This window comes from Drosophila elegans, unplaced genomic scaffold (genome assembly GCF_018152505.1).
Source record: "Drosophila elegans isolate 14027-0461.03 unplaced genomic scaffold, ASM1815250v1 contig_349, whole genome shotgun sequence".
Classification (NCBI taxonomy): Eukaryota; Metazoa; Arthropoda; class Insecta; order Diptera; family Drosophilidae; genus Drosophila; species Drosophila elegans.
Window position 1 is genome coordinate 544699 of NW_024545729.1, and position 15712 is coordinate 560410.

Here is a 15712-nt window from a genome sequence, read left to right on the forward strand (position 1 = left end):
TACTTGAAATACTTGAAAATGAAATAGTTAATTGAGTAATCAGAGACTAACAGCCATCTGTAAACTTCTTATTACTACACCGGAAAAAATATGGAATAGGAAAAACAAATATCTGACTATTGATATTAAAATTCATAATTTATTGTTACAAATTTAAATTAATGTGGAAAATATTAGATTTAAAATAGTTCCTATTTGATTTATTTAAGTTAAATATTTTATAAATTTTAAATAAATTTAGAGATATTTAAATTAAATCCGATAATAATCAAACGTTTTTTTTAACCAGTGTAGTAGTGTAATATACGAAAATCATTTACCGGGAACTGTAGTAAAGAAACAATTTTTTTTATTAATAATCAAATTTAAGTTTATATGTATATTAGAGTTCGGAGTAATTTTTCATTTCATTTTGTGAGTTTGTTCAAATAATTATAATCAAATTGAAAGCCTTTTAGTTGACATCAGCATATTTTCTTACAATCTTAAGGAAAAAGTTCTTGAAACAAAAAAAGAAACGGAAGAGCTTAACGTTGATGTGATGGCTTCCGAAGAGAACGATAACACACCCAAAACACCTTCGGAATCGAACACTGACAGTGACTTAGGTAAACCTCAAAGCCAAACAAGTGATAAAGGTGATGCTGACTTAACAACTGGAGACAAACTCGAGTCTAAAGACGGTAGTTCAGAAAGCGAAATTACGGCAGATATAGCAGTAACTCCGCCTTCAACTACTGGTACCCTAATCGAAAAGCGGTCCTCATCTATTGGTTCATTAGATGCTGAAGAAGAAGAAGAAGAAGAAGAAGGAGAAGAAAAAGAAGAAGACTTACCTGTTAAGGCAGACACAACTAACATTTCGGAAATGGATAAAGAGGAGAATCAAAAGCTGGCTGTCATTGATGACAATACTATTAGTGTTAGCACATCGAATGCTAGAAAACCTTCTGTGCCACAAGATTCATCAAATGCTCAAATCAAAGGTGAAGACGAAGAAGTTCAAAGTACCGAAGAAACGGTATTAAAAGACAGCACAGAATCTTTGACTGGAAAAGTAAGATGTTCTTACGCATAAATTAATGCATCGCCTTTAAGCTCTAAATTGCAGCTTCTTTTAATTTATATTAATCCAGAAATAATGTGTGACTCTTAAATCAATTGATTTTTTTTTGTAAATTTCTCTTAAAAGCGTATTCAACGTATAGTTAGGTTAGGCTAGGTTACAGCGGCTGTCAGATGTGGACTAAGACACTTAGACCTTAATTGTTCCATTGTGATACCGCGTGGATCTTATTTTTTCCCTTGACCTTGTGTCGGCTACACTGATGCAGCTGATTTAGCATAGCTCCCATCGGGCTTGCACTAACCAGTTCAGTGAGATTGATCATGAAAGGACTGCCAAGATGAAGCAATCTAGACTTCCAAAGGACCTGGCAGCAACAGAAAAGGTTCAGCTTACAGGTAGCCATCGGCATACCAATGTTTCTCTTTCTGGAAAAGAGGATTGGTACTACCTTGTTTTGTCAACTTGTCAGCTGTGCAGTTGCCTCTTCTGGTCTCCGGAGACCCTTATCAGGTAGATACTAAACTGCGAAGCCATCTCATGTAGAGATCTGCAACATTGTGATATTGTTTGAAAGTTTGTGCTGGTCAAAGACATCGACCAAATAGCCGATTGGCTATCACTGTGGATTTTATATACGTATGGTTTTCTTATGTTCAATAAACTAAATATAGTGTTGAGCCATGAATTAAGCGTCGGGGTTTTATGATCATTAAAACCGTTAAATTTCCTTTTTTTTATTTATTTTTTTTACTGTTATATTATAGCTTTTAACCTGTAAGTGAAAGCTTACATCAAATTAAATTGTCAAGCAAAACTTTTTTCCCTTCTCAGTGTGATGTTAACTAATCAATCGAAGAAAGATTGAAATAATAAGTTTTTAGTAAAAAAACTTTTTACACAAATCGGCAGAATTTTGGACTTTAGAGCCTCAAAAATATGAATGTGTGTTAACTATTGCTTGTCATTTTCGGTTTTCCAAACGAAACATTTTAATTATTACTTGCCTTTAACTAAGAGTTTTCAGTGTTTTTATGTTAGAGAAAATGAAATAAAGCAATCACAAATTTGAACTAATAGTCAATCTAGCCGGCATAAGAGCCTGGTCAGCTGGGCAGTAATGACAAAAGTAACTCGTTTGTTCACCATTTTGGAGATTAGTACCTTCATAGTTTACCTAACCTCTTTAAAAAAAACAGTTTAATTCTATTTCATACTCGAACTGTAGAACTGAATATAATAATTGTATCAGTGTACGGAAACACAAGACATAAATTACTTAATTATTTGAAAAAAAAATTGTTGGATCATTTGCAGACTGGAACCCGGAACCACTGAACGTTCTTTAACTTTGCTAAGGAGGCTTCCCGCTTAGAGCTGTAATACTGTCAATATCAACAACACAGTTTTGAGCATGTTATAGGAATTTTGTGTCTCCAGCAAACTCACAGAATGCGGCTTACTAGATTCCCTATTTTTGATAAAGAGAATTGACTTGTGCGAGGATAAATTTTGTATATAGATTTCTGAGTCCATTTTGAGAAAACAAAGTTTAAAATATCAATAGGCACACGGATTAATTTTTTTCGAAATTCGAGCATATCTCCCGAAATTTCAGTTATAACAAGAGTTTTTTCTTCCCTTCCAATCTTATTCAGGTTGTTTGCATTCATTGCACAGTTTTTTATTTAAATTCCTCTGATTAATATCTAAAATTTATAGACTTTTTAAGGAATATAGTATAGCTGTCGAAAAAGACTTATTGGCGTTCATCCAAATCTCTATAAGCTTATAAATTGTCTGCCATTATTGACTGTTAAACTTTCTCGGACTCTATGAATCTTTTGGGATATTTTCATCTTATACGGTCCAAGATTTCGTTCTAATTTTCCCAATCGAATTAGCATTTCTTATATTTTTCCACAATCAATTAAATAGCTAGTTTAGTCAAAAAATGCAAACCCTTCTACTGTAAATCCAAAAAATATTTTTCAAAGAAACAGAGCACAGATTTATAGTGATTAAACAGCACAATACAGGCAAGTGAGAGTCTTATACCCATTTACAGTACTTTTTGAAAGATGGGAGGACAGTAAAAACCCGAGCTCAAACTGAGACAGTTTACTGTCAATGTCTTCTTCTTCAGAGTGCTCAAACAATGTGTATTTGTTTAACTATAAAATAAAACATTTTTAATTCTAAATTCTTGGTTGAGAGATAGACAGAAAACAATACTCGGGAAACAACTTGAGATAGGAACAGCAGTAATTTTGAATAAGGTTTTATGCAATCTTATTGCCCAGTCTCGCAGAGCCCATTAAAGGGAAACGGTCCATCAAAAATCCCAACCAATCCCGCGCCAAGACTTTACTTTTGGACCATTAGTTAAATGTATAGTGAATGACTAGGCTGAGGCGGCATTTATAATAATTGCGATCAATAAAAGAGTATTATTGTCATTTCGTTATTGCAACCACATTAACAGCTGATTTTTATTCGCAAGGAACGCGCATTTTTTTTTGTGCTTGGGAACATAACTTTTGTGCATGTGGGTCATTTGTTTACAAACCGAACATCATTTAATAAGACACATTTTGATTAGCCTGAAATGATATGTGAGGTAATTTTCAAAATTTTCTAATGTTATAACTAAATAAATAATTTTTTTTTACAAAATCCTGATTTACGTGTTTATTTGCTTACCACATAGTATCTGGAAAAAGAATTTTAGACAAATTATAAAATGAAAGCGTTTATATTCTAAGTTTTTAAAAAATAAATAAATAAAATAAAATATTTTAAATTCTAAGTTCATGAATTTAGTGATAGATGAAAAAAAATTCTCGGAAAACAACTTGAGATAGGAACACCAGTAGGTATGAATACGCTTTTATACTTCTTTTTTTCAAATTGTTCGGTTTGTAAAAGAGTAACCCATACTGATGGCTAAAAAAAGCGTAACCGCAGAATTTCTTAGTCAACTCACCAAAACGCGTAACTTCTGGACTTCAGGAAAGAAAAAAGCTCTTCTACATGGGGGTTTTCGCTTTATTTATGCAACTGTGGTGGCCTCCTCCATCAGCTTCTCTTCTTCGTCTTCAATGTTGGGAAATCCCACGATAGCATCATGGATATCCTGCTGATCATTAATGCGTTCCATAAATTCTCTCATAATCATGATTTTTAATAAATTTCTTTTACATTTGCGACTATTCAAAAGTAAACAAACCGAGATAAGCTGTTCGTGCCATTTAGATGTCGGTGCAGTATTAACAATTAGCTAAATGTGCCAATTGGATCAGGCACATTTAAAAAGTCCACAAATGCTCCAATGAAATGTGTGCAATGTATAACAATGCTCTGCTCATCAGTGCTTTCTGCTTTTATGCAATTTATTTATTTTCAAAGTTGGTCGATTAATAATCTAAAAAAATTACATGACTTCGTAACGATAGTTATGCTTTCTTCAATTTTCAAAAGCTCTTGAGTTTTATTAAACTATATAATCATATTTGAGCATATAATATACTTAATTTTATGATAACTGCAAGTGTATATCAACTTCGGCGTGCTGTTTTTTCAGTGGTATATTTGTTGCTAATAATTATACTTTAATATTTATAGGATCCGGTTGAATCTACAAGCAATTCATCTGCACTGACTGGCGAAAGCACCAAAAGCGAAGTTGATTTGCCTATCGAACATGTAAGTGAAGGGCAAGAAGCATTAAAAATCTAAAATACTCAATAATCTTATAATATTTGTTTTTGACTGTATGATACTAACGATATATGCATGTATGTATGTTTCAACTCAAAGAATGCCATCTTTGTATTCGCAACTTTTCACTGGACGACTTCTCTCTTAAGACTGTGAAACAGAAATCCTTTAGCCTCAAAGTGGGTTGAAATTTGTATGTACCTTACCTTGTATGTACGACCGAATTTCAATCGAAATGTTTTATGTGTCATTCTTTAAAAAAGTCGCTCAATACAACCCGACTAAATTGATGGTCTTTTTTTGCAACTATTTATTTTACACGCCACACAAGGATGGTCCTTGCTTTCGTGTATGCTTAGGAGTCTTCAAAGATTTCAAATATTTGGGTATAAAGTGCAGGGCAGGTAACGTTCAGCTAAATGTGTCAATGGAATCAGGCACATTTTAAAATTATTACCCCGCGAAGTAGCTCTTCAGCTGATCTAATCCGTTGGCGACTGTGCCACTACAAACCTGCGCACTGCATATAGCATTGAAAAATTCCACTTTGCATTCAGCCTCTTATTGAGTCTGTTGATATAGCTACTACTCACTGTATTTATAACTTTATCTATTTTAATAAAATGCCCATTTCTTCATGTATGCTGTTATATGAATGAGTGTTCCAAAGGTCCCAAAAATTCGGGTATTAGGGGCTCTCTTTCTGGGGCAGTTCATAGTTTGTCAAAGGTTGTCAATTATCAGGTGGTTTAATAGCAAGTAACGATAGGTAACCTTGTCTTTATGCTTAAACATTTTCCCAACAAGTACGGAGAGCAAATGTGAAATTCATTTCGAATATGGTTGGATACCTCGGGAGGCTAACAAAGGGATACTACCAGCTGCAAGATATACAGTGCTGCCTGCATAAGTGACAAGAAGTGCACCGCGAACAACTGCGTTTGGAAGATCTAACGTATAATCTTTGTACTGGGCCGGACCAAGCACGCTTTTTTTGATGGACGATGTCCACGGATGTCTACAGCAAACTCCCTTTTATCCAAGAATGACCCAATAAGTTTTCATAATTCCTTAGGCAAAAGGAGCCATATATCCGAAACCAGAGGTTAAAGACTGTATTTGGTAACGAACGTATAGTCAGCAACACGGAGATATATCATGAGCGTAATATGATCAGAGAAACATGCCGGGCACTCCGAGATATCAAGGTGGCTGCACGGGATGCCTCTGTAAACTTCAAAATCTAGAGCCGTCGGAAAGTTATAGTATATAAATTATAAGTAGACAGTCAAGGAAAACAGTTGGCGAAATAATAATAGATAAATAAAGTAGTCATTGATCCAAGGATGTATGCATACTTGGAAACAACTGACATAAGAGAGTTCCCGGCGGCATTCCAATTCCCAAAGTAAGCTGACTAAGATTGACGGTGACCAAAAGGACAGCAGCCAACATCAAACGAAATTCTGCCAAAGCCAGTGACCGAACTTGTGAGACTCTGATACTGTGGCGCTCAAGTGATAGTCGAGGGAGAGCTTGTCGATAACGGCAGCACCAACACGATGTTTGACAGCAGGGTGGTTGGCAGAGTGAAAGGATTTCAAAGTAAACAAGAAATCCTTTTCTTTCATATTTATTTTTTAAACTTGGATTGAGTAATTTTGTTCGGACCTTTTGGACATTATTATGGACAATTTTTTCATACAGAAATATTGTAGAATAAGGCGGTAACAGACCTGCCCCCAGAATGTTTTGGGAAATAAACAATTTGCGGTGGACGCCATAACTCGGCCAGTAATTCTTCGAAAGAAAGAACCAGGAAAAATAAGTTAATTTAAAATTAAATCTACCCCCAATGTTTTGTGTTATTTTTTTTTTCATTTAAAAATGTAGTTTAATATTTTCGACTACAAATTTCGTAATTTTGTGGGAAGGAACCTCCCTTAATGTAAAAACAATGTATACTAAACGTTGGGGAACGGTATTTTATATTTATTTACAATATTTTTATATTTCTTACATTATCGTTAGCAAGTATCTGCCAACATAAACCTTGTAACCGACTCACATCAAGTATGAGGGGTCAAGGACAGGTTCGGATGTTTGTTACAAGTAAATTAACAGAGCATTCGGAAAATATCAAAAAATACAGTTTATTATATTGCGAACATAAAACGCGAACTGGATCATGTACCTCGAAATTCGTCTTACAAATATCAAGGGCAATAGGTCGAAAGTGACGAGTAGACCTTACAAGGATGGAAAACCGTATTTGACCCAGTAGCTTGAATGTACAAGACCAGTTATTAATTTGTGAAGGATTCGACGATCTTTGAGAGAAGCCAGGTTCAGTAAACGCAGTCTATCCACGTAAGATGGTAGGTGACGATGAGTATCCCAGCTTAAACCACGCTAAGCAAACAAAAGGAATAATAATTGGTATATGGAAGAGACCGAACACACGAGGGAATTGGACGTACCAAGGAAATGTATAAGTGTTTCTTGGTATAGGGGTCCTCAAATTCCTAAGACCAACGTTTAACAAAAACAAAAACCCCTTTTGCTTTACTAACTATAATGCCAATGTGATCAGAGAAGATAAAGTTTTGGTTTAATAACTCTTCATTCGACCCAATAGAATATGAAGTGAGGAGAAGCCTCTTCCGATAAAAGGAAGTAAAATTACATTTCGAGTTGTTTAAAAACAGAAAATTTTGAATGCACCAAGAATGCAGATTGTTCAGATCGGCTTGCAGAGGTTCATGGGAAATGGGTTTAGATACCAGCAAACAAAGTTTTACGTCGTCAGCATACATCATAACATGAGAAGAGAAAACTACCTGAGGCAAGTCATTTATGAAAATTCCAAACTGTAGGGGTTAGGTGGCTGCCTTGCGGAACACCTGAGGTCACGTGAACAAAGTTAGAGAATATGCTTTTTAAAGCTACTCTCCGAGTCCGGTTCGACAGGTATGTTGAAATCCACTTTGTCAATGGGATCGAGAATCCTTAGAGTATTAGTTTTTTCAATAACAACTGATTGTTCACGGAATCGAAAGCCTTTCTGAAGTCCGTAAAAATAACATCAGTTTGATAGTTATTCTTAAAAGCGCTTCTAATGACTGAGGTAAATTCAAGAAGATTTGTAGTCGTTGACCTTCGTTTCATAAAGCCATGCTGAGCTGGGGACATTACTGAGCTGCATTGGTACTGTAGCTGAGCGGTAATAAGCTGTTCAAAAAGCTTGGGGATTGCGATCAGTTTTGCAATACCGCGGTAGTTTTTAATGTCCGATGTGCTCCCCTTTTTATGAAGTGGAAAGATAAAAGATTCCTTCCAAACTTCAGGGAAATACGAATGTAGGAGGGATATTTGAAAAAGTTTAGATAATGGCTTACACAAAGCATCGGCACATTTTTATTATAACGCAGCTCGGTCAAGAGCAGGGCCCAAAGAGAAAGACGTCTTGATTGTTTACAGATTTTGTAAAACATAATCCTCACTAATTAGGAGCGTGAAAATACAAATGGAGTGAGGAAGAGGGTATGGATAGGATGAAGTGTTATCGTAACTAAAATACGAGTATGTGGCCTGGAACAATTTTTTCGAATGGTCAACTTGCAGCCCGGTTCTCTTAAATTTCTTTAAAAGTCTGGACATGGAGTTTTTCATTTGCAGAAGGATATAAGGGAATGAACGTATCGAAAGCTACAATGTGTAAGGGGTCGTCGTTTGAATCCATAAAAAACCAGTTGAGTTCCGATAAATGCCTATTCATATCTGCGAATTTAGCTCTTCGAAAACAGCGAAAAGATGCTGGTTTGATTTCGGGACATGACGGTAATGTGGCTAAAGTAACCTCAAGTGTCGACTGGTAGGCGTCTTCAGTGTTTGAGAGAGGGCTAATTCCAGTTACGTATGCATTGACGAACTCCGGGTCAAAAATAAGGTTCAACACTTTTCTGGAGCAGTTCAAGACTGAGTTAAGTTGTCCTAATGAATGAGCAATAAGACCGTGAACAAACTCATGGGCCATGGGAGAGAGCAATTAAATCAGTTGATGGCAGGTTAAAGTCGCCCATACAATAAGATGATCGTTATAGCCGAGGGTTGAATGATTACTCTGTATTTGAGCCAAATGCTGAAGGTAGAGGCTAAGATCAGAACAAGGGGGAATATACGAGCATGATAAAAAACGAAATAATCATGAAGCTTAGTCCGAACTGCAACAAACTCTAATATGCTGTCCGTACCAATTATCGGAATGCGTTCAGAGACAAGATCGGACTTGACGGCAATAAGAACACCATCGCCAAGACGCATTTTTCCATCACATCTATATATAACATAATATTCAGCAAATATTTCGCAGTCAGACACAGAGGAATTAAGCCACGTTTTGGTAAATGCAATCACATTGACATCGAAGGAGACACTGTTGACGTGCAGTTTACTAAGTTTGCCAATAAGCTGCGAACATTCTGCTAGTGTAAGGAAAAATAATTATTTAGTTTTTTGGAACGTTGGTTGACGGAATCTTAGGCCCATGGGCCCGAGGATTAAGCATTTTTACGTTCTCGGGAATAATAACATGTTCAGGCCATATAGAAACATCGAGAGCCTTATTAAGATGTTCCTCAGGAAGTCCAATTTTATACGAAGATATTTCACGTCTTTGCGTAAACTTGAACTTCAAGACGGTTAGTTTGGCTCGAGAAACATTTAGTTTGCTGCTCAGGTAGTTTTTGACGTCATCTTCAGAAGCACCAGGATTAAGGCGTCAGAAAAAAAAACCTTTTTTAGTGCAATGTCGGTAAGGGCTTAGGTTCCAGATGAGCAAATCCAGATAAGGTATTAGAAGGCGTCAAAATCATGCCAGAACCAACTGCAGCAGCACACGACGTATATTCCTGCTCAATGTTGACGAGTCCAGAATAGGCAGTGGCGGGTGAAGGTCCAGAAGAAGCGTTTGCGTGCGGCTGTCAGCAACATCAGTAGAGGCAATCCTGGTAGCCAAACGGTTTTTAAAGTTGGATTCAGCTTTTTCAAACCGAGTGAATAAGTCCTAGTACTCCCGATCGGTTTGCCTTGTGAAAGCCATAATATCGACTTTAATATGACGGCAACTGGGGCAGGTCCAATCCAGGTTAGAATTTGATTTAGTCCGGTCAGCAATAAGGCCAGCACTGTGCCCAAGGTCGGCACATTTAGGGTGAGCAATGTTGTCACACAGCCAGCAACCAATTGTGGAATGTCGAGAGGAGATTTTACCATTTAAAATGCAAGGTTTGATGCAGCAGGCAGACATAGTAAAGCCTACTTAGATGATGATGTGATCAAATCATACTGTTGATTCATGCAGGGCTCTAATGCAGAGCATGGGTTATTAAATACAAGCGCTCAAAAGTTTTTATAGGAGAGGTTTGCTTCAGGGGATAACTCCATATGTTCGGCCATGACATTAGCTGCTACTGCACATGGTGAGGTAGTGGAGTCTGCGGAGCATGCAGTCTTCGTATTCTATCTATTTAGGGTCTACCTTCAAAAAAAAGTTATATATAAAATTCCTGATATGTACAAAAATTTAACATGGTTTACCTTCCAAAAGTTAGCTTGATTACTGGATCCCATCCGGTTTGTTTCGAGACTTCTCAATGCTTCTGACGGCTTTATTCGAAACAATGTTAAACAAAATTATGATTATTATATTGTTAACCATTCTTTTCTTTTATTTAAATAAGATCAGCTCGGGCTTCCGAATAATTCATTAGCTTGGATCTCAATTTATTTGAATGGAAGCACTCAGAGGTTTTTTTTTTATTTTTTAAAAACACTGTTTCCAATTTGATTCACGTAACATCTGCAGTGCTCCGGGTAGTCGCTTTCGCCCTGCTGTTTACTTTATTCATAAATAATCTTCCTTCTGTCATAGCACATTCTCGAGTATCAAGTATACATCGACGGTATTGAGTCAGCACAAAAACAATTTCTATTTTTCCCCTTGTGGTTTGAACTGAGATCAATACGTACCTACTCTTGTAAATCGTAGAATGTTTATTTTTATGCACAATCTTGTTAGAGGTGATATGTAATGTCTGATAAAGTAATGTCAGCGGCAGAAGTTGACAGTCTTTATTCTTTTCGATGTAAGCCGTCTTTCAACAGTCTTCCCAGATAGTCCTCCACTGTGAAGTAGAAGCGAACCAGAGATTGTCGAAAAGTTGAGCGCGTACAGAACATCAGCCGTAAATATGTTAATCAGTTGTCAAGTCGGGCTAAATCGGTTGCTACTTTGTTGTTTCGACTCTTTTGAAATCAATTTAGCCAAAATCTTTGTAATCATTTATCCATACTCACATTATAAAAATTTAAGATAAGGGCGAGTTGGGAACGGTTAGTGCTATTACTCCGCATGCATTGGAATACATAAGCTTGAATACGAATCAGCTGGTGGCGCCATCCAAAATATATCTGTAATGCGCACAAAAGCGGAACAAGTATACCTTGCCACATATCAATGGGACTATGATGTTCTAGTTCTAGTTGAATCTGGCCTTGCAAGAACTTTTACTCTTATGAGTACTTCGACTTCAACTTGTATTAAGTGTATCGCAAAGACAGAGCAGGTACAAAAACACCATGCGCTGGAGGAGGAGGCGTAATTGTTGATGTTCGTCCTAGCTTGAAGTGTTCGTCAATTGGCCTTCTTAATGAAGATACCCTTCTGGATCAAGTTGCTGTTTCGGGTAATGGCCTAGCGGATACCAAGCGGTATTCTCTGTACATCTGGATAATCTGCTGTTTGTCCTGCATCTCTGCGTAATTGGTGACTTTAACCTGGCATCCCTTGTTTGGGCTAGGGATCCTGACGGTCATTCCGTAATACCAAGTAAATAACATCAACCACATGAGATACTTTTTATCGATTCGCTTAAGCTGCCTTGGTACACAAAAAGCCTAAGAAAGCTGAAATAAATTGTATAAAAAATTATTGATAACGCGTGATCTGACTCATTGGAATAAATACTTACAAAACAAACGGAAATTTTAGCTTTTAAATAAATTTATTTACCATCAGTACATGGCAGATGTCGAGAGCGGGCAGGAATTTGGCACGATTCCCAAACCCTTGATTCGATTACAAGATTAGTAATTATATGTTTTTGACTGTTGAATACGAAAGTATTCACTCGGCTATTCAAGGCTTTGATTCAAGGTTTTCTGCATTGAAGTGCTATGTGTACCTTTGAAAATTATTTTTAACTTACCACTTTCGGGTGGACAATTGCCGAAGTTCGCATCCGTGACTCCAATTTTAAGTTTGGTCCGAAGAATTAAATCGTCAATTATTAACCTCTAGCTTAAATTAGTAATATTTATAAACTATTTATTTTTTTGTTGCCTATAAACTGTCGTTTCTTAAAAAAAAAAGACAAGCATCTTTCAACATGGTTTTATATCAGGTCGTTCAACCACGACTAACGTAGCAGTTTTCAGTAACAATTGCATTCAAACCTTTTATAGGCGTTTCCAAGTTTATACCAGATACACAGATTTCGCCAGAGCTTTCAATAAAGTTTGTCACTGTGTCCTTTTGGAAAGACTTTCTTTGAAATGTTAAGCTGGCTAAAATCGTACTTATAACATCGTAAGTTTAGAGTAAACATTAATGGTTGTTATAACTCCTCCCGCCAATTTAAAAATAAATAGAGTTGAAAGCCTGCATACAAATTTTGGAAATTCGTTCATTTGCTTGTAAGAATTTCTGACCCTTTTTCCCCTCTTATCAACAGCAGTCAGCTTCCCACCCTTGCTAATCGCTGAACAATTATTTATATTTGTTTTATATTTGGTGGCAGGGGTGATTGACTGTCCAGAAATACTCTTAAAAGTAAGCTTCAATGGTCCTGCTAGGCACCTCCGGGACTTGGCGCCCTTTTTTGTTGAGCTACGTAGGACCAATTACTCCCAAAACGAGCCACTTTCAAATAAAACGCATATCAAGCATAAGTGCGTAAAAATAATGTTAAATATATATAAGTAAGTTCTTAAGAGGATTATATTTAGTGCTCTATTTATTTGATATTACTATGATACGTATATAAGCACTTCAATTGCAGAAGTTACATTCTAATTCAAGAATAGTATAGTTCACGTTCTAGAAGTCACGGTAAGTTATGTCGAATTCTTGAGTGCACTTTCCGACTTTTGCCTACATATATCTTTACTTAACATTTTAACGAACGAAAAGAGCAACACCATATCATTTAATCTCAACAACGAAATTATAAAATATGATTTTTTATTACTTGTTCGGTTTGTAATTCACCTATAGACGGCAGTATAAGTAGTGAGGATGCGTATACCACCAATCGGAAGGTATCGCTAAAAGAAAATGATGTGCATACCAAAACTTTACGAAAATGAATCGGTTCAGGAGAAGTGGTGAGGCTTAGTCTCTTAAAATGCTCCACTCTTTTAGATAAGTTGACATTTTGTTGAAAATAGGGATCAAAAAAAGGTTAGTCGGAACTAACTTAACTAAATCAGCTAAAACATGAAAGGAATCAAACTTCGGAAAGCCGAAATTGATATATCCTTACAGATATTTTTTACAAAACGACTATGCTTCGATTTCTATGCATATATGTCTAAAAACCATCGTTCCTATGGCAGCTTTACACTCGTCCGATTTTTATAAAATTGAAGCAATTATTCGTAAACATTCTAAAAATCTGAAACACAGTGAACTTACATTTCTTTTTTAATTTATTTTTTTTTTTAATTTTTCGATTGTTTCAATAGGAGATAACTGATTTAGTCGTTTTTTATATATAGGATAAGCTTTTGAAAAAACTCAAAAAATTGTTGTTACCAAAATGAAATAAAATCATTATATTGGACAAAAAACAACGAGAAATAAACAAATTGGTTCAAAGTAAGCTAATTTAACAAGTTTTACAAAAATTGATAGCAAAATATATTTTAATGATTTATATATATTTGTTATTTTATATTTATTCATTATTTTTATTTATTTGAGCAACTAGCACAGATTTTTATACGTTTAGATTTTCAGAAACCAATATACTTTAATGGAATAAATTTTTACATTCATTCGTTGTTTAGGCCAAGGATTCAGAAGAACTAGAAAATCGATCAGACAGATCAGATGCAAACAAGGTATGTTTTATGCTCTTTCACTTTTGTCATATCGATTCTTCATAACACTCATAATAGGACAAGGAATCCCAAGAAATGGCCGACCAATCCGAACTTTTGGATAAAAAAACCAAGGAAAACGAACATCCAAAAACTGATCAGGTAACTCATCTCTCAGAACATTTATATATTTTGTTTCTTTTATTTTTATTCCTTTGCAGAGGGTATGATAATTTGAGTCAGAAGATTGCAACTCAGTAAAGGAAACATTTCCGACCATATAAAGTATATATATTCTTGATCAGCATCACTAGGAGAGTCGATCTTGCCTTGTCCGTCTGTCCGTCCGTCTGTCCGTCCGTTTCTACGCAAACTAGTCTCTCAGTTTTAAACCTATCTGCATAAATCGTTGTCTTTATATTGCAGGTATTACATAAGTCGGAACGAGCCGGATCGGACGACTATACCTATAGCTCCCATAAGAACAATCGGAAAAATAAATAAAAAACAAGAAAGGAAGCAAAATTCGGCAAGTCGAAGTTCATATACCCTTGCATTCAAGCTATGATGATTTGCAGTTCAATTATTTGATAGTTCCTATGGCAGCTTTATGATATCGTTTTCCGATTTTAATAAAATAATAGCGTAATTAATAATTCAAATTATTAAATAGTCAAAAAGAATTTCTGTTTTTGATGAAATTTAAACCTTGAAATATTTAACCATTACTGTGTTCCCCCAAATTTACCGTTAGGTTTCTTGAACAATTTATTTATTACAGTCTTACGGTGATAAATGTGATAGGCTTAGCTGCGGAAAGTTTCGGACTAATTTGTTATCGACAATGTATTACTACCATGCTTTCTTATAATTTTAAGGTTCAATTTACCCAGGAAAGCCTCTGTATCGTCTGTATTTTATGTTGCTTACAGTTTTCAGTTATCATTATTTAAATTCTTATTATCTTAGCTTTTTTGTTTTTATCAAAAACAATTCAGAATTAAAAAAAAAATTTTAAAATTGAGAAGTTTCAATTTTTTTCAGATTATTTGTTTTTTATATTTTGATTGTTTCCAAGGGAGCTTTAAGATATAATCGTCCGATCCTTAAAAAGTCCCAAGCTTCTAACTAAAAAAACACCGAACGTTTGGTTATGTGGCAGCTATAGGATATTGTCGGCCGATCCTTATGTACTTTGTAGATCGGTTCAATTGACATAAAATACAATTCATAAAAGGAGCAATCCTTCTTACTTAAAAAACCACCAACGTTATGGAACTTACGATCGTTTATATATATGGAAGCTATAGGATATAGCCGTCCGATTTGTCAAATTTTTTAGTATATAGTTATAATATTTTCATAGATTTTTGCTGAAAGTTTTATAGCTATAGGACCTCTACAAGTATTTATGGCCGCGGCTCCATACAAGTGGATCCAATGTGCACTGGGCTTCTACACTTCGTCATCTTTAAGCATGGGCATGGTTGATAGCATTTGTGATTTTTTCTTCATATAAACAGATTTGTATAGCTAAACAAATGAAGTGTTCAACGCAAGGGTGAGCTTAATTGTATTCAGAGTCGGCTGGATTCCACCGCAGAGCTCTGCAGCTTTTCGAAGAGCGCAGTTTTAGTAAAATTGTAGATTATTAAAAACACATAATATGTTCGAAGCAATCTTCTTAAACGGTATTTTTATTAAAGCAAGGAACTCCTAGTGGTTTCATCTCTTTGTTCACAATTTTCCAGCGAAAGTTCATGC

At 35.6% G+C, this 15712-nt stretch overlaps 1 protein-coding gene across 6 annotated transcripts in view; it reads left to right on the plus strand.

The window, feature by feature from the left end:
• LOC108145281 overlaps positions 1-15712 on the plus strand; it is a 37110-nt gene that overhangs the window by 1190 nt on the left and 20208 nt on the right. For 4 of the 6 annotated variants that reach the window (XM_017270581.2, XM_017270583.2, XM_017270584.2 and 1 more), the window contains exons 3-7: positions 491-1057; positions 4691-4771; positions 13916-13969; positions 14027-14110; positions 14170-14172. In XM_017270581.2, coding sequence (XP_017126070.1) covers positions 491-1057; positions 4691-4771; positions 13916-13969; positions 14027-14110; positions 14170-14172 — 789 coding nt within the window. The remainder of the gene's footprint in view (positions 1-490; positions 1058-4690; positions 4772-13915; positions 13970-14026; positions 14111-14169; positions 14173-15712) is intronic. The other 2 variants (XM_017270586.2, XM_017270582.2) reach the window with 2 other exon arrangements.